We start from the raw sequence: 19,922 nt of genomic DNA, 5'->3' as shown, positions 1-19,922 counted from the left end.
ATTAAATTGCGAGTAAAATGTTCTTCTACAAAGAAGTTTTCAGTATACTTATTCGCCCAACTAATCTAAATTTACGTTGATTAAGGTTCATTAAGAAGCATAAATCGCTTCTATCCGATTAAAGATAGAGGTGCCTTAACCTAGCTCGAAGTTCAGTTTCACCATCTCTTTAATTGCAAATATAACATATACATTGTAAATGAAAGAAAAAATGAAAAAATAGAAAGGGAAGATATTCCAGTAAAGTGTGACAAAAAATAAGAAAGTATTTAATGTCTCTTTCCCTCCTTAGAATATCTACTTTAACTCTAGAAAATTCTTTCTGAGTCATGAGATTCCATAATTAAAGAGAAGAAAGGATAAAAAGGATGCATTTTCTCAAATAATTGCGTGCAAGTAAGTTTAATACTACAAATAATTATATTTACCATAAATTTCACACAGAAAGTACGAATAATTTGTGGCCAAGTGGCAGACAACTTGTGACCTCTTTCTAATAATTTTTCCACTATCTAATCTTAACCAAACAATTTACTTTAGGTCAACCTAAGAAATGACACTCCATCTTAGTTTTCCTATTCAAAATAAAATAAACTAGTTTTACTATAAATAAAATTCTAAATATTTAAACAAGATATATTCCAATAAGGACCTTGAATCCAAAACCAATCCCTATGGACAATTTTTTTTTCTTTCTTTTCAAGAGTTAATTCGTTTGTTAATACTAGTATTTCAGAAAAATGACGGAATTAAAATAAAAAATTAGTATTTATAATTTTGTTCTAAAATCTAGATATAAAAATTTAGTAGTAGCTTTAAGTACAAAGTTGACTTCTTTAAAAATGATAATACCTTGCACATGTAAAAAGTAAGTACTAATTTCTATATATAGTAGTTAAAAGTAAGTTTAAACAATTTCACATTCTAATTTATTTTTTTCAAAAAGTAAAACTATTAACTGCTGCTTACTTTCACTATGTAATCATTTCATTTTTTTTTAATAAATACTACTAGTATTTCTATATTTTTAATTTTTAACAACAACCTATCCATACAGTATTATTGCAGTTTAGTTTTGCAATAGTAAGTTTAAAAAAAAAAAAAAACATAAAAAAACCTCTTCTTACTCTTCGGCGTTTCCGACGGTATCTTCCGCCGTTACGCCGCCGTCAGATACCGTAATCTTCCACTTAAAAAAATTCCACTTATTTACTCATCAGTCCTTTTAAATCTCAGTATTTACTATACGCTACCTTAATTTTGGGAAAAGTACTTTAGCATTTCACTTGAGTTTAATTTCTTGATTTTGACTTGAGATCTGCTGCAAATTTTTTGGATCAACGGATTTTTGGTAAGTTTACTTTGATTCTTATTTTATTTAGAAGTTTTTTTTCTAGATTTTTGTGTTACTTTGGTTCAGCTAAGATTTGTGCTTAATTTTTTTTTTTTTTAATTTATGATTTTTGATGTTTTTGTGTTAGTTGTAGTTTAGATCTCAGTATTATATATTTAAAATTAAGCGATTTTTTTTTTGTTTTTTGCTTGAATTAATAGGAGTTGAATTTTTTTGACTGGAAATTGAATATGTTGAAGGAGTTGATTTTGACGGAGGCAATTGATTAATTGAGCTGTTGTTCTTTCTGGTACGGATTTTGAATGTAGATTTAGATCTGGATATTTATTTTTGATATACAACGGTTAATAGGTTAAGATTTGTCAGTTTTGTGAGTTATGCTCTTTTCCGATCCTTTTGTGTATTTTGTTTTGCTTGAGTTAAATTTGAATAGGAGTTGAAATTTTTTGACTGGAAATTGAACATGTTGAAGGAGTCGGTTTTGTTGATTTTGACTGAGTCAATTGATTACTTGAGCTGTTGTTCTTTCTGGTACGGAGTAAGCGGTACTTACAATAGAGATTTAGATCTGGATATTTATTTCGATATAATGGTTGATGAGTTAAAGGATTTTTTGGTTTTGTTGAAACTTGAAACTTGAAAATTTGAGTTTTTGAAGTTGTGTCTGGACATGCATTTTAGTTGGAAAAAATTTGAAGTTTTGTGAGTGAAAGTGAAATTTCTCCCAAAAATTGGTCTGAGCCAGTTTTTGGAACTTGAAAATATCTTGAAGATAAATTTTCAAAATCTGATCAAATTTCATGGCCAAACAGATATTAGAAGATAAATTTTCGAAATCTGATCCAAAATATATGGCCAAACAATAGGCTAAGGTTAGAATATTACTGAAATGTTGAGTACTGTTGAAGGGAGATCGATGTATCATTTTCAAAGTTACATTTGATGAATTTGTACACTAAAGTACTTTTTGTTTAATTGCAGGTCTGTAACCATGTTCTTTCCAGGAAACGGATTTTATTTATAAATCTGTGAGTTTCCGAAGGATTTCGTTGGGAAATTGGACTGAAACTCTGAATTTTGTGATGGAACCGAATATGGAGGAAGCACTAAATGCTAAAGCAAATGCTGAAAGGAGATTTGTGGAGAGAGACTTTGTAGGTGCAAAAAATTATGCTTTAAAAGCTCAGATGCTGTACCCTCATTTGGAAGGAATATCGCAAATGGTAGCCACGTTTGGAGTCCATAGTGCCGCGGAGACGAAGGTTAACGGAGAATTTGATTTCTATGCGATACTGGGTTTAGATACCTCTGTTGACAAGGCTAAGTTGAAGAAACAGTATAAGAAGATGGCTGTGTTACTCCATCCCGATAAGAACAAAAGCATTGGAGCCGATGGTGCATTTAGACTTGTCTCTGAAGCATGGACGGTGTTGTCTGATGGTGCCAAAAGAAGCTCGTATGATCACAGGAGAAGTTTATTTACTCTGCATGGTTCTGGTGTTGTTGGGAGCTATGACAGTTACTCCAATTCTTCAGTTTCTCATAATAGGCGTGATACATTTTGGACTGTTTGTACCTCTTGTCACGTTCAGTATGAATATCTTAGGAAGTACGTGAATAAAAGACTGTCCTGTAAGAACTGTCGTGGTGTTTTCATAGCTGTTGAAACTGGATTGGCCCCGGTTAATGGTTCCTATCCCTATAGCTCTTGGTCAAACGGATATGGAAGCCATGGTTGTGGGGTTACATATGTCCCAACGACATCTGTTTATCCTGCAAATAATGGGGTCTCAGGACATCATGCTGGACATTGTTCTGAGCATGTCTCCAATTTGTCCTTTCAGTGGAGCACCTGCCCTGGAAATCCCCCTGCAGTTTTAGATCCCAATGGATCATCCCCAGCTGTCAGTTTTTCGAACCAGGCGAGTAGGAAAATCACCAGAAGAAGAGGCAGAGGGAAGCACAACATGAACAAGGTGGGGAGCAATGTGGCTCTTAACGGGCATGCTGTGTGCAATGAACAAATGCCCCGCAGGCCCGGTAGACCCCCTAAGAAGATAAAAGTTGGCGTGGAAGGTACATACAACTATAGTAATGGAGAAGTGGCTCCAAAAACTGCTGGAGAAGTTAAAATGGCTGATGGAAATGGGGACGTAAATTTGAAACAAAATGTTAAGCTTCCAAATCCTGCTGAAGCTTCAATAAGAAGATTTTCAGCTGCTCCTGCGTTTGATGCAAGACGGTTACTTATTGACAAGGCAAGAGCAGATATCCGTAAGAAACTGGAAGGGATCAAGTTGGCTTCAGAAGCTGCTGTTGCAGAGGCCAAGAAGAAGAGAAAGGCAGATGCTGAGTTTGGTGACTCAAGTGAAAGACCTAAAACAGCAGTGCAGGAAATTTCTGTTCATCAGTCAGAACTGAGGAAAACTGGGTCCACGACCATAGTAGTCCCAGATTCTGACTTCCATGATTTTGACAAGGACAGGTCAGAGGATTGCTTCAAACCTAAGCAGATATGGGCTCTATATGACGAGGAAGATGGTATGCCTCGCCTGTATTGTTTGATTCGTGAAATCATCTCTGTGAAACCATTCAAAGTTCATATCAGCTACTTAAGTTCGAAGTCAGATAGCGAATTTGGGCTGGTCAATTGGTTGGATTCTGGTTTTACCAAGTCATGTGGAAATTTTAGGGCCTTCAACTCTGAAGTTGTTGAGCATGTGAACATATTTTCTCACCTGCTAAGTAGGGAGAAAGCTGGAAGGGGAGGTTGTGTTAGAATCTACCCAAAAAGTGGAGACATTTGGGCTGTATATCGAAATTGGTCACCAGATTGGAACAGAACAACCCCTGCTGAAGTGAGGCACCAGTATGAAATGGTTGAGGTTCTTGATGATTATTCTGAAGAGCTTGGTCTCTGTGTTACTCCTTTGGTTAAATTAGATGGGTTCAAGACAGTATACTGTAGAAACACAAACAAGGATGCCATTCGATTGATTCCAAGAAGAGAGATGTTACGATTTTCACATCAGGTGCCATCTTGCTTACTGAAAGGTGAAGGAACGAACTTGCCTGAGGGGTGCTGGGATCTTGACCCTGCTGCAATTCCAGATGATTTGCTTCAGCGAGTAAATGACGCCAAGGAGGAAAGACCTACTGAAGCTGAAAACACAGCGGGATTTGATCTAAATGTGACATCTCTGGCTGAAACCAAAATGCCGATGGAAGAAAAACTTAGTCAACCAGAATATCCTGGTGTTCCTGACGAGCTCCATAACACTAGATGTGGTTTGCAGATTCAAGATATCTCTAATGAACCACAAAACCTGTTCAGGATTTCCACTGAGCTACCTCAATCGGTGAAGGAAGTTCATACATGTGAAGAGCCCAGCAGAATGGAAAATTTCTCTGCTACACCAGGTGAGCATCTTCGGGCTGTAACAGAGGTATAGGTGAAGGAAAGGCCAAGAAAAGAAGGTTAAAATCAGAGGTCCTTTTTTCAACGGTCATTCTAACAGTATCGAGATTCAAATTGTATAGATTCATAACACAGAACGAAGAATGATTCTCAAAATATTAGATAGCTCCAAGGATCCAAGGATCCAAGCGATCCTTAACACGTGCCTCCATTGTTTTAGGCGGCTATAGTTCTGATTAGCGACTTGTAATGGTAATTCTTATTCTGCCCTCAACTGTTTATTATGTCTCAGTTTAGTGACTAGACATATTCTTGATGCATTTGCTGGATGTACTCAGGAACTTCAGTGTTATAAGCATCAGTCATCCTTGGAATACCCTACTGTTTGTAGTTTAAATTTTCTATTCTATCCTTGGTTTCTCTTCAGTGGCAATGAATATTTTCTGCCAACCAAACTGGTTACTGGTTTACATTGAATTATTGGATTTTTAAACATGGCTTCACATACAATTCGATCTATGCCTGTTCTTGCGGTAAATTATTATGGGAAGTATCCTCTCTCATCAGTATATACATATGACAAACTTCTGTGCAATGAAGATGACCATAATTTGTTGACATAAAACTTCGTGTTTATTGCGGCAAGAGTATGTGAGTTTGATTAGGATATTCGTGTAGTACTACTTACAGACTGACGATAGAATAATAAGCTGACGAGCAATTTAGCAGTTTTGAGTTTCTTTAAACAAAAGTTGTTTTACCCTATTTTTGTAGTATAAGGACATAAAATATGTTCTTGAACCATATTAAGGAAACTGCTTACTCTTGTCTAAGAAAAAATATCGGAAAGGAAAGGATAGCACATTACGTAGGTTCCTTTTTTTTTTTTTTAAACCACATAATTGATACTAGCATTTAATAACTGGAGTAGTCTGAAAATGGAGCCAAAGAAGCTCAGGCCAAAACGAGTGATGTGGTAAAATTTGGAGAGGACAAATTTACACTGTTATTGATATATATAATTTAAATCTTTGCGAGAATACAAATCAAGTATACTGTCTTCCCACAAAATTGTCTCTTTTGACGGACCTCCACAAAAGATTTTGAAGCACAAAAATTAACATGTACACCATAAACAAAATCTCCCTGTTAACAAATACCTTTACTTTGCAATCAAGTTACCTAATAGGAGCCCGTTTGGATTGGCTTATTTTTGGAGCTTTTAATGTTAGATTATGTAAATATTTAGTCAAATATATTTTGTAATCTTCTATTTTAGGATAGCATATGTTAGAATTAATTAGTCAAATTAGTTCCTAATTTGTAGCCTACAATTATGTTGTAAATGTTGTATATTAACCTATGGAATGAATGAGAATAGACACGGCAAATATTCTCTTACATGGTATCAGAGCCAATGGTTTCGCAGGACGAGTATGAAGATGTCGGAGTGTGGCGTGGGGCCCGGCTTAGTGCCTTTTCCCATCTATGGGCCGATTTGCGATCTTTACGCGTAGCTTTGAAGACGCATTCACAGTCTTTGGGCTTCGGTGACCGTAAATACTTTGACAGTGTGGGTGGCACACAAACATGTTGAATCTCTGACCAGTGGTATGATAATGAGTCACGTGGAACTTAGTTCGAGGGGGAGATTGTTGGGTGTGCGAACAAAGTATCACATTGATAGCTGAAAAGAAAAGGGAGCTATTTAAAAGGAATTGGATACTCTTAATGATGTGAGGCCTTTTGGGGAAAACCGTGCGGGCTTGGACCAAAGCGGACAATATCACATCATGTTAAGAGTATCTTTGGACCGTTTAGCCCAACAACTGGTATCAGAGCAAGAGCCCTAGTCGATTTGTTGTCCTGAAAGAGATGAACAAGGTGATTCCAAGCCTCGGTTGCGGTGTCCTCTTGATGAATGATCGTGTTGAGAAGATCATTCGATATCGTACCATATATCCATTGCCGGACGATGTCATCTAGCCGTTTCCATAGAGCCTTTGTATCAATTTTCTCGGCTGCGGTTGCTGGGGATGGCACGGTGGGGGAGGCAGGAGGTAATATGTGGTCAATTACCAAGTTTGCTCGGCAATGGAGCTTAAAGAGGGTAGCCCAGTTATTGTATTGTCTTCCTTCATAGTCAAGAACAATAGGAATACACGATTTGATATTGGTGACTGTAGTCGCAGGATGCAACTTGGACGCGTCAGCCATGGAGAAGAGAAGGAGGAAGGGACGAAGAGGAGAGGACGAAGGAGGTGGACGGCTGCTGCTAGGGTTTTGGAGAGACCTAGTCTGCTAGGGTTTGGAGAGACCTAGCAGGCCACTCCCACCACCCCAGCTGCCCGCCAGCTCCTTCCCACTCCTGGCGCGGCCCAACTAGCAGTCCCGCCCCTGCCAGCCCCTCCTTCGCCCTCGCTGCGTCACCACGGCAGCAACCCCGTCCCTGCCAGCCCCCCACCCGTTCCTCGCATGACTACACGTAGTCAATATGGGATATTTAAGCCGAACTTGAAATACCATAATCAAGCCTTAAGTGCCACCAACAATTCCATCTCCCCTATTCCCTGGAATCCAGTTAGTGCACTTAATGACCCGAATTGGAAAAATGCTATGCAAGATGAATATAATGCTCTTATTGATAGTAAGACTTGGGAGTTGGTCCCTCGTCCTTCAAATGCTAATATTATTCGGTCTTTATGGATTTTTCGGCATAAAAATAAATCTGATGGTTCTTTTGAGAGGCATAAAACCCGTCTTGTAGGTGATGGCAGGTCTCAACGGGAAGGTGTTGATTGTGACGAGACTTTCAGTCCGGTTGTCAAACCGGCAACTATCCGTGTGGTTCTTACTATTGCTTTATCTTGGCCCATTCACCAACTTGATGTAAAGAATGCTTTCTTACATGGCAACTTGAATGAGACCGTCTATATGTATCAGCCTTTGGGATTCCGGGATCCGGCTCGTCCTGATCATGTTTGTCTCTTGCGTAAGTCTCTTTATGGCTTGAAACAGGCACCACGGGCATGGTATCAGCGTTTTGCTGAATATGTGGCAACCATTGGTTTCTCGTATAGCACATCTGACAACTCTCTCTTCACTTACTGTCGTGGAAAAGATACTGCTTACATTTTGTTATATGTGGATGATATTATTCTAACTGCATCTTCAGACTCTCTCAGACTCGGTATTATGTCCAAGTTAGCTACGGAATTTGCAATGAAAGACTTGGGTCCGTTGAGCTATTTTTTGGGGATTGCCGTCTCCCGGGACAAAAATAGCCTATTCATGTCTCAGAGTTCTTATGCAGAGGATATTCTTGACAGGGCAGGCATGTCACAATGTAAGCCTTTCCCCACACCAGTTGATACAAAGGCAAACTCAGCGCTACTTCGAGCGCCCCGTATGAAGATCCTACGAAGTATCGTCGTCTGGCAGGTGCTTTGCAATACTTGATATTTACTCGGCCAGACATATCATACGCAGTCCAATAGGTTTGCTTGTTTATGCATGATCCCAAAGTCGAGCATATGGAAGCATTAAAACGCATTTTGCGTTACATTCGAGGTACGATTGAATTTGGTACACATTTATACAAAACCTCTCTACAGTCACTACTATCATATACAGATGCTGATTGGGGAGGATGTCCAGACACTCGACGCTCCACATCGGGTTATTGTGTACATTTTGGGGATAACTTGATTTCTTGGTCTTCAAAGCGCCAACCTACTCTATCTAAGTCTAGTGCTGAAGCTGAGTACAGAGGGGTTGCTAATGTTGTCTCTGAATCTTGTTGGATTCGTAATCTGTTTCTTGAACTCAATTGCCCTATTCGTAAAGCAACTTTGGTCTATTGTGACAATGTGAGTGCCATTTATTTATCTGGAAATCCGGTACAACATCAACGTACCAAGCATATTGAAATGGACATTCATTTTGTTCGTGAAAAGGTTAGACGTGGAGAGGTTCGTGTCCTACATGTTCCGTCCCGTTATCAGATTGCTGACATTTTCACCAAAGGTCTTCCGCGCGTACTATTTGATGATTTTCGGGACAGTCTAACCGTTCATAAACCTACCGCTTCGACTGCGGGGGTGTGTTAGATTATGTAAATATTTAGTCAAATATATTTTGTAATCTTCTATTTTAGGATAACATATGTTATAATTAATTAGTCAAATTAGTTCCTAATTTGTAGCCTACAATTATGTTGTAAATGTTGTATATTAACCTATGGAGTGAATGAGAATAGACACGGCAAATATTCTCTTACATTTAAGCCAAAACAACTTTTAAGCACTTTATAGTATTTGAGTAGAATAAAAAAGTGTTTTTCTAAGCTTATTTTAAAGCCAAAATAGGAAAAATTAGCCAAAAGTCATTAGTTAGAATTCCTAGCTTATGGAATTCCTAGCTTATGGCTTAAGCCAAAAGCCAATCCAAACAGGCTCTAGGTCCTGAGTTCAACGGCCGGGTATATTCGGACCGAGAGTATAATGACAGGGTATATTTGGACCAAAGTATAACGAGGGGTATATTTAAACCTTTTCTGATACTACATGTGTATATTTGACCCTTTTCCGAATCATATATGGTAAATATGCTAGGAAATTAATGAAAATCACAAACATAGAAAAGGAACTTTATTGGCACGCATTACCCAATTGAACACGGAGTACTAAACATACATATACACAAACCATTCCAACCAACAGTGGCGGAGCCAGGATTTCCGCCGAGGGGGTTCAAAATATAAAAAAGTAAACATGCGAAGAAGCGTAAGGGGGTTCAACATCTACTATATATACATAAAAAATAATTTTAACTTTATAAAAACAGTATTTTTTTCCGCCGAGGGGGTTCGGATGAACACCCTCGGCATAGTGTGGCTCTGCCATTGCCAACCAATACTAGGGATTTGATGAATATGGAGCTGCATGAAGATTTAGTTGTGAATATTTTCTCTTTCTTGCCATTGAAGAAATTAGTTCAACGCAAAATCCTAAACAAGAGATTCTACTAATTACTTTGTGACTCAAAATTTGTTGAAAGCCATGCCTTGCCACCAGTTTGTAGCTTTGTATATTCATCCATTCCCTCACGCAATATTTTCAAGAAAATATCTCCCGACCTGCAGCTCGCTAATAATACTGAAACAAAAATGTGCCCATCAAAGTTGAAGTTGTTGGCTCATGCAACGGTCTCCTCCTCTTGCACTTCTTCGACGACCATAGAAATTTTTGTGTTTTGAATCCTATTACTGGGATGAACCAATTAATACAATTTCCTAAGTCGTTTATTGGAGTTAAGTATATTTTATGATTAATCTTTGCGCCTTATAATATTTTATAGAGATAATGGTCAAAAACACATCTGAACTAGCACGTTTTCGCGAGTTTCACACCCCAACTATGAGTTGTTCCCTTTTCCTACCTGAACTATCACCATCTACTCAATTAGGTGCATTTTAATATATAGATGGTGATAGTTCAGGTAGGAAAATTGAACAAAGGATAGTTGGGTGTGATAGTTCAGGTGTGTGTTTGACCATTATCTCTATTATATACTAGATGGCGTACGGGCTCAACAATTTGGATTATAGTGTATCTATGTGTCACGATCCAACCAGAGGGCCATGACGAGCACCCAGAGCTAATCTACCGAGCACCTAAGAATGTACATCTCATAATCTTTATTAGGTGGACCGCATGGGTATCATAATCTTTAAAGTATGCATCACTAGACAACGACACACTTCTATATAATCATTAACAACTATGCCGCCATCACAAGCCAGCATGGCTACCACAACATTATACAACAACATGATCTGACAAGGCTAAGGAACATCTAGCTACATACATCGGTTTACGAGCCTCTATATAGAATACAGGAATCCATAAAGACGGGGCAGGACTCAGCCATGCCCAAGTATACATACAAAAGAGTAGTACCAATAGACTGCAGCTCCGGAACAACTGGAGCGTTTCTGAGACTCCGCTAATGAAGCTCCTAAGGATCAGATCCGTCTACCTATCTACCTGCGGGCATGAACGCAGTGTCCACAAGAAAGGACGTCAGTACGAACAATGTACTGAGTATGTAGGCACGAACAATAACATAACACGAGTTATGGAACATAACGTGAAATAAAGACAACCTGTACATCTGATTGCCTCATAAGGCGAATACCATGCATGCTAGCTTTATCTTTAAAAACAACATCATAAATATATACAAGTAAACTGCCCGGCCATATAGGCACGGTGTTATCATCATTAGCCCGCGTCCGGGGTAATCGTCTCACGCCGCCCACTAGTGGTGTCTGCCCGCTCATGTAGGCACGATGTTATTATCATTATCCATAAGCCGCCCACCGTAGTGGTGTCTGCCCGGCCATGTAGGCACAGTGTTATTATAACACACACACACGCACATATATATATATATATATCAAGCATGCATGATAGCCCAATTAAAAGCCACAACTCTATCAGAGTGACGTAAGGCCAGTAGCCTCTGATTATATTATGGAACAATCATCATCGCTACGTCTCACCTTGAAGGAACAATTACCATAAGGTGAGATCAACAACAATGAATAAAATCAATAAAATCATGAAATAAACTCAATAATCTCATAATAGCATCAAAATCATAAGCTTTAGGATTTCTAGAAATGGGATCATCATCATCATCATAAGAAACATCTATCTTTAGCATTATAAGGACTTTGAAAATCATGAACTTCTAGCTTATTGGAAATAAGGATATTATGAAAAACATGTATGGGTGCATAGGAAGAGAATCATGCCTTTGGAAAGAAATTGACTAGCCTTACATACCTTTAGTCTCCTTAACTACTTAACGTTTATCCTTCCAAGCTCGTAAATCTACATTCAAGAGAATTCATACTATCGTTAGGCTTATCGTTGTATGCTTTTCTTAAGCTTTCAAATTAAATCACTTTGGAATCTGTCAAAAATCGAGTAGCATCTCCCCTGTTTATATCCCTAGCCCGAAATCACAATGCCAACAACCAACACAACAACAACAACACTCACGCCAACAACATCATCATCCATACCAAAATATTCCATCAAACATCCCACACCATGTTTATCCAATTTCTCAACCAACAAATTTGTTATACGATCATTTAATAGCTTTACCTTGGTAAATAAACCTAAATCAATATTAATAAGGAAAGATTAATACCTTTCTTTCGTTAGAACCGTAATATCTTCAATATTCACCTTGATTTCAAGCCCAGATTCCCCGCAATATGATATTATAATCGCGACTATACGATGTCCGAACCTAAATCTTGAGATTCTATTTGATTCGCGCTAAACTTTTATGAACGGAAGTTGGGGAAAGTTCCAGAAAGTTAGGGAGAGGTTTAGGGGTGTTTTGATGAAAAATGAGGGGGTAAACCCCCTTTTATAATGTTCTAAAGTCAGCTTGCACCGACCTAGAATTTGCTCAGGGCATTCGCGCTGAGTTATCCCTTGCTCCTCTGCGCGTTCGCGCCACCTGGAGGCGCGTTCTCTCAGAGTTAATCCGTGCTCTTGCAGTCTGTTTTAAAATGCTCATAACGTTTGATTCCAATGTCGGATTGATGCGCGGTTTGTTGCGTTGGAAACTAGACTTCATGAAATTCATTTTAGGCTTTTACGTTACCTCAAAACTCCTAATATACTAAAAGATATTCTTTCCCCAAGTTAGACCAAAGTTATCGTATGAAATCTTACCCAACTTTTCTCCAAAGTTCCAAAAACTTAATCTCCTTGATTCACTTGTTCTCCAGTCCTTCCATAACCTGTTGCATGAGCTTAAACCCTCATAACCACAAGATAAGCACATATTATCTCATATATCTTTGACAATATCTCCAATGTCCACAATTGAACAAGTAGCACCTAGTGAATCTCAACGTACAAAAACTACGAGGTGTAACACTATGTGTATGTAGTTGTGTACAATTGTAAAGATTTATGGATTGGGTAGTGATAGTATATATATTTTATATTGCTAATAAACATACATGTACACAAATGTTGTTTGTTTATTACATTGATGATTGCACTGTCTATGCATATATATATATATATATATATATTGTTAGTAGCAGTCGGCTATTCAGTTGGTACTGGTAAACAGTTAAAAGGTAATGCAGTCGGCTATTCTGTTAGTAGCAGTAATGCATGTTGTAGCTGCGCGACGCCATGGTTGACAAAATACCTATAGAAATTTGTTGTTAAAATTAGCATAAGTGTTTAAGTGATGGATGTAGAGAGTGTAGTAGTAGTGCAGTTGAGTTAGTTGTGTGACGTACTTTTTCAAGGCATGGAGCGTCACATATGCTCGGCTTTCTTTAATTCAGCTTTTCAAAAAGACAGTGATGTGGCAAAAAGATAACTGTTTGTATTTTATTGTGCTTCAAAAACTTGCTGCCAAAATCAAAGGCTAAAAGTGAGGATAAGAATCTTGCAAGGAGAACCCTGATAACAGAATGATGCCAGCATTCTTTAGCAATGTACATGTTCACCAAATGATTATGCAAACCTTATCAAGTGATCAAGATAAATTATCATGCAATATATGTACACATTCATTAAATGATTAGTACGCATGTAAAACATAGTAGCTAACCATACATTCTTGCAAGTTAAATTAACATTGATATTTTTAAGAAGCTGTGAGGGCAGAAACAAAGATCAAGCATCATAACTATAAAATTACGCAAAAACACTTCTTCATTAAGTACAATCCGCAACTCCTAAAGCTTTTCTCAAACGTCAAAAAACAATCTATTAAAAGTGTATAAACTAAAAGAGAAAATAAGTCTAGAAATAAAAGAGAATAATTCTCTCCCTTAAGACAAGAGTTTTGCCTCATACGTGAAGGCAAAACTCTACCTTAAGGTAGAGGTTTGCATTAAGATAATTTTTTGTTATTCAATTGAAATTTTGTAAAACTCTGCCCTAAGGCCCAACTTTTGCCCGAATAGGCTCTACGAAACTCTGGCTTGCGATTTTTTTTTTATTGAGCTAAGATTCGAATCCCAAACCTCATGATATTAGGCGAAGGGCAAAATTAAAGACCAGCAATTTGAGGGACAAAAATTAAAAACCAGTGCCTTTGAAGGGCAATCCGCATAAAAAAATGTATTTAATGTGAGATCAGTGCAACTTTTTTTGACAATAAAGGAACTCTTATATTCTTATCTTCAGATGATCCAACAATATTTTGAAATCACTTAAAATACTAATAAAAAAATGTATCATAACTTTGCCGGTCCCAACTCCTAACTATTATGATGAAATTAAAGGTGCAATTTAAATGGAAGTTTCATTAAATACGCGAGAAATAGGCAAATAGCTATTTTTTTGAATCGCTGGCCAAGTTTTGTCCCAACTTCATCCCTTTATAGCACACTTCTTCTCTTACTTTTTTGTGAATCTGCCTTAATTTAAGCCCTTTCTGGTAAATACGTTTGAACAACTCTTTTCTAGCAGCAAAATGTTTATCATTCTCAGTTCAGTGAAGCTAGTCCCTTTCAGCTCTCTTTCTATGTTATATTCTTTAAAATTTTCTTTGTTTTATTCTCTTTTTAAAACTATGTACTTCCCTCGACCAACAAATCTCCCTAAAAAGGAAAAACACATATTCAGTGAAAATTCTTATACTAACCATAAGTACCTATAATGAGTACATTTTTAACTCAGATGTACATCAACCATTGTAAATCCACCAATTATGACATCCTAAGGAAAATAAAGTCCACAATGCAAAATGTTACATTGAAATTCAAAAGAAAGTTAAACAGAAGAAAAAGAGTATGAAATTCTTATATATACGATATTTGTTTGTTTACCAGTGAAAGTAAATAGGTAGAGGGTCTTGAGTAGAAACTTTTAAATTACTAAAAGAGTAAATAAGTCTAGAAATAAAAGAGAATAATTCTCTCCAGGTTGAAATATACTTTTAAATTAAGAGAATAGAAAAGTTGGGCAGGGAATAACAAGAAATGAGAAAGAGATACAACAAACATAAAAGTAGGAAGTGGGCCCAGAAATAAAAGTATACAACCACCTCTGAAAAGGCCGCAAGATGCTCAATATGGTGTGAGATGAAAATTGAAGCGGGACCCAGCTTTCAGAAAGTTGTAAATTAAGCAAATAGTTAAAATAAAATAATGAAACATAAGGGACCATGTCAAACTTTGCCCTAACTTTTGATCTTATTTACGGAACTACCAGATGGACGACGATCTCAGCTGCTATAGTAGAAATGAAGAAATTGACTTAATTATATTCCAATACAGATATGTAATAAGGTAGGCTTGGCCTCTAAATATCCAACTTCAGATGAGTAAAAGTTGGTCGTCATGCATCATTTAGGTGGACATGGCGAGAATTCCAATCAACAACGAGCTTGGGATTAGACTTTGGAGGTTTCTCGAGTAAATCTGTTTACTTGAATCATACTTTGTATTGGCTGAGGGGTGATGGTACTGTTCCTGCTTTTCATACAAACTAGAAATATGCAAGAATCCTTAAAAGCTCTTTTGAGGTCATTAAGCAGCTTCCCCATGGCGACCCTGGAGGCGATTCTTCGATTTCTATTACTATCTGATGTTTCTTGTACTTCAATTACCTTATTATTTTGTTGAATTTACTGTTCATTTTTTCCAGCATAGTTTGTCATGCTTTCTTTATTTTGACATGGCCTCTTCAATTTGTATTTCTTTTTGTGAACTGCTTTGTAATGCTTTTCCTTGAGCCGAGGGTTATCGAAAACAACCTCTCTACCTCTCAAGGTAGAGGTAAGGTCTACATACACTCTACCCTCCCAGACCCCACTTGTGGAATTACACCGAGTATGTTGTTGTTGTTACTAAAATTATTTTATTACATATAGAGATAATCAGTGGCAAGGTGAAGAATTTCATTTAATATCTATACACTTTATGATTTTTTTGATAAAAGGGTGTTTAACTGACGATTCATCATTTGTGGCTGCATCCTCGAGATATATAACGCAACATGGAACGGAGTAAAGAAAATAAAAATATTTCTTCGTTTAATTTTCCTTCGACGTACGCTAGCCATGACACCAAGTCTCTTTTGTCAATCTGGGGCAATACGGTCAGAAATCTAATCTCATGTAAACTTTGTTGGAATTCCTATATGGATAATGCAATGGTTACAATATAAAATTTCTTGATTCATTCTCTTGGTTAAAGTGCTCAGATTCAATGGTCTCACCAAATACATCCTTACCAGATGTCCTAATTCATTCTCTTAAATTAAATGGCTCAGATTCAATGGCCTCATTTATTTCGTTCATATTTAATGTGGACTCTTCATTTTCTGAATGTTAGAGGATGTTTCTTATCCTAGCCTACCTATATATTTCGGTGGAGACTTCTTTTCAAAATACACCAAAAACACATCTCTTCTTCTACTTCAATGTTACCATTCTCTTCCGATTTCTGGGCAATAGTTTATGCAAACTCCAAACTTCCATCCTCTAGTGCAAGTGTTTGGAAGTGCTATAGAACCTTGGGGAGTGAATGGGCTAAACGATTTGTACCGTAGTAGGTCCAAAATTGCTTTCAAGGCAGTGGCTTGCCACGACGCAGAGGTGATTTGATAAGTTGTTTTTTCTTGTTTTGCTGGTTGTAGATCAATACTGTTTTAATTTTTTATCAACAATTTGAAAGCGATCTCCATACAATATTGATCAGATGGCTATTTTTTTGAACAAAACTCTTCCCGACTTGTCAAAGCTTGAACCTTTGGATGGAAACAATTTTAAACACTGGTCTCAAAAACTCTTGTTTGAAAAACTACTTGTTGATGTTCCTAACACTCCTACTGATGTTTCTGATGATGCTGCTACTATTGTTTCTGATGATGCTTCTAAAAAGAGATTTGAAATGGATAACAAAACTGTTAAAGGACATCTGCTGAACCATATGACTAACCCTCTGTTTGATTTATTTGTTACTAATAAATCTGCTAAGGAAATATGGGACAGTTTGGAAAAGAAATATGGTGTTGATGACGCAGGGAAGAAGAAATATGTTGTAGGCCAGTGGATTAAGTTCCAGATGGTTGACAATAAGCCAATCATGGAACAGGTTCACGAATATGATAACTTGACTGTTGTTGTGCTTACCGTGGGCATGAAGATGTGTGAGATTCTTCAGGACAACGTTCTGCTCGAAAAATTTCCACTATCTTGGAGTGATTACAGGAACCAACTGAAGCATAAGAAGAAGAACTTGTAGAACTTGACTCTCCAGGAACTATTCAATCACATGAGGACTGATGAGGCAAACCGTCTTAGAGATAAGATGGAAGCTCTTTCCCTTATTTCTCCTAAAGCTAACCTTGTGGTACTGTTGTGAAATACAAGCTCAAAGACAAACAGAAGAAAGTCCCAAAAAGGGAAAATGGGAAGAAGAAGAATCACTTCAACAAGCCGGAGAGCCAAATTCAGAAGTCAAAGGGACCTTGTTTCGTTTGTGAGAAACTTGGTCACAGGGCTGCTCGGTGCAATCAAAGAAAAGAGCAAAACTCAAACCAGGAAGGACAAGGTGCTACCCAAGACAATCTTGCTGAGGGGAATGAAGTGATTGTTGTTGTTGTCTTTGAGGCAAATCTGGTGGCTAACAAAACTGATTGGGTGCTAGACACGGGTGCTTTAAGGCGTCTCTGCACTAATAAGGAGTTGTTTCATGACTTTGAGAAGTCCACTGATGGCGAGTGTTTCTACATGGGTAACTCCACTACTGCTGGAGTTATGGGTAAAGGAAAAATTCTTCTTAAGTTAACATCTGGAAAGACTTTAGCCTTGAACAATGTTCTGTCCATTCCCTCCCTTCGCAGAAACTTAGTTTCTGGAGCTCTTCTCAACAAAGTAGGCCTTAAACTTGTTTTTGAAGCTGATAAAATAATTATTTCTCATGGAGGAGACTTTGTTGGGAAGTGGTATCTTAGTGGTGGTTTATTTGTACTGAACATTGTTCAAGAGATTATCAATAATGCAAATATTTCCAGTTCTGTTTATATTGTTAAGTCTGTTGATTTATGGCATGGTAGACTAGGTTATGTTAATATTGCTTCTATTAAAAGACTTAAAAATTTGGAATTAATTCCTGCGATAAAATTTGATGACTTTTCTAAGTGTCATGTATGTGTAGAAGCAAAGCATGCCAAGAAACCATTTAAACCTGTTACCAGTAGAAAGACAGAATTGCTTGAATTAGTACATTCAGACTTAGCTAATTTCAAGAACACTGTTGGTAAAAATGGATAGAAGTATTACATTACTTTTGTGGAAAAATACATCAAAACACCCCTGAACTATACCCGAAATGTCGATATCACACCTAAACTATACGAGCGACCTATTACACACCTTAACATCTTAAAAGTGAATTAAATTACCCCTCCACAGACCAAAACCCAGGCGCGTATTTTTCCACATTTTTTAGCGCGTTGGAGCTGTAAAAAGGGCCATTATAATTTTAAAAAAAATGGAAAATAACTTGATAAATCCTAATTAATAATAATCCCATCGGTTCAAACCAATTTTCACCCACCCACATTTACCCATACCCGTCCTAAACATTTAGAACCCTAACTCCCACTCCCCTAAATTGCTGAAGAACACGCCCAAATCGGAGCTCAACCCCAGTTGTTTTTGAATCAAAGGTAACTAAATTCAACTTTATTTAGCTTGTTCTACTGTATAAGCTCAAGTATTGTTGTATTTCGCAGCTGTAAAAATCGCTCGGATTCACCTTTTTTTGTTTTGGTTGCATTTGTCTGTAATCTTTCATTTCGTATGGAGCACTGCTTAATTTGATTTTTTTTTTCTCTTTTCTGTTAAAGATTGTTATACAATGGCTAAAATAGGCTTAAGTAAGTTTTGTAAGCAAGAAGATGATCATGAGTTGAAGGATGTACGATGCAAACATGGATTTCTTTTACCATTGTTGACTTCTTGGACCCCAAGGAACCCTGGTAGAAGATATTAGAGTTGTCCATATTATGGTGTAAGTGAAATTTATTTCAAAAATTGAACTTTGAAGAAGTGAATTTGCCTTTCAAATATTGAACTTTGAAGAGTTGAAAGACTGGTTTTTTTTTATTGATTTTATTACATTTTAGGGTGCTAGATCATGTGATTTTTATCTTTGGAAGGATGCCGACATTGATCCAAGATCCAAATTTGTTATTCCTAAATTGGTGGGAAGAATTGGTGAACTTGAAGCATCATTGGAGGCTTTTGGAAAAGATGATTACAAGCCTTCTCCGTCAACAAACTCCGTGGAAAGCAAAATTGATATGAACAACATAGAAATTCAACTAGGAAATTTTGGAGAAGACATTAAGAAGATGAAGGAAAAAGAGAAGAAGTGGAAGAGCAAGTTGGCTAAGTCCAAGAAAAGGGAGAAAGTTCTTTTGATTTCGTTATTGTGTATTTGTATTGTAGTAGTAAGTTTTCTATTTCAAAACTTTTTTGTTAGAGGTGTTTCAATGAAGTTGCCCTAAGCTCTTGTTGTAGTTTGGCATGTCGTTAAGGGTTATTTTGTAGTAGTAAGTTTTGGTGCTTTTGGCATATTGTTAGCGGGGTTGCACTTGTTAGTGTTGTAAACAACTTGTTAGTGTTGGCATTTTGTGGAATGAATTGGCAATGTTGGCTGTAATGTTGTTGTTGTGCAATTCTTAGTCTTGTGCAATTGCTTTTCAAAATTAGTAAGTATAAGGCATAAAACAGTGACAAAATTTCATTTAACATTGAAAGAACTTTCATTAATCAAAGGCATAAAACATGAAAAGAAATAAAGAGACATTCTATAATTACAATCTCCGGTGCCCTTTTATTAACGAAGAAGCATATGCGCCCGCTGACCTCGCAAGCTTGAAATTCCAAAACATTTCCTCTTTGCAGTCCGTTGTCATCAACAAACGCCTTCCATCCTTGGCAAAGACGCTTATATGCACCCACTTTATATTGCATATAGTAGGCGTGAGCATTGTGAAGAACAACCGCTTCATCAAGGTTTGGAAGGAATTGGAAAGTCTGGGAAGGAAATATGAAGTCATCCTTGTCAACATATGA

General features: G+C 37.2%; 2 protein-coding genes across 3 annotated transcripts; both read left to right on the top strand.

Moving 5' to 3' along the window:
- The first annotated feature begins 960 nt into the window (after window positions 1–960).
- On the top strand, window positions 961–5,181 carry LOC132616612 (uncharacterized). 2 transcript variants are annotated; one of them, XM_060331152.1, is made up of 3 exons: window positions 961–1,351; window positions 1,555–1,643; window positions 2,336–5,181. In XM_060331152.1, exon 3 carries the CDS (start codon window positions 2,437–2,439, stop codon window positions 4,804–4,806), a length of 2,370 nt encoding a protein of 789 aa, XP_060187135.1. In that variant the 5' UTR covers window positions 961–1,351; window positions 1,555–1,643; window positions 2,336–2,436; the 3' UTR covers window positions 4,807–5,181. The 2 variants fall into 2 exon arrangements, with proteins under 2 accessions (XP_060187135.1, XP_060187134.1); XM_060331151.1 differs by lacking the exon at window positions 1,555–1,643 and having other exon boundaries at window positions 962–1,351.
- Window positions 5,182–16,533: 11,352 nt separating this feature from the next.
- LOC132619578 (uncharacterized) lies at window positions 16,534–17,079 on the top strand. Its single transcript, XM_060334436.1, has one exon. It carries the CDS (start codon window positions 16,534–16,536, stop codon window positions 17,077–17,079), a length of 546 nt encoding a protein of 181 aa, XP_060190419.1.
- The last annotated feature ends 2,843 nt before the right edge of the window (window positions 17,080–19,922 follow it).

Source organism: Lycium barbarum, chromosome 11 (assembly GCF_019175385.1).
Source record: "Lycium barbarum isolate Lr01 chromosome 11, ASM1917538v2, whole genome shotgun sequence".
Classification (NCBI taxonomy): Eukaryota; Viridiplantae; Streptophyta; class Magnoliopsida; order Solanales; family Solanaceae; genus Lycium; species Lycium barbarum.
The sequence above is the reverse complement of the archived record's forward strand: the minus strand, read 5'-3'. Positions and strand labels throughout refer to the sequence as shown.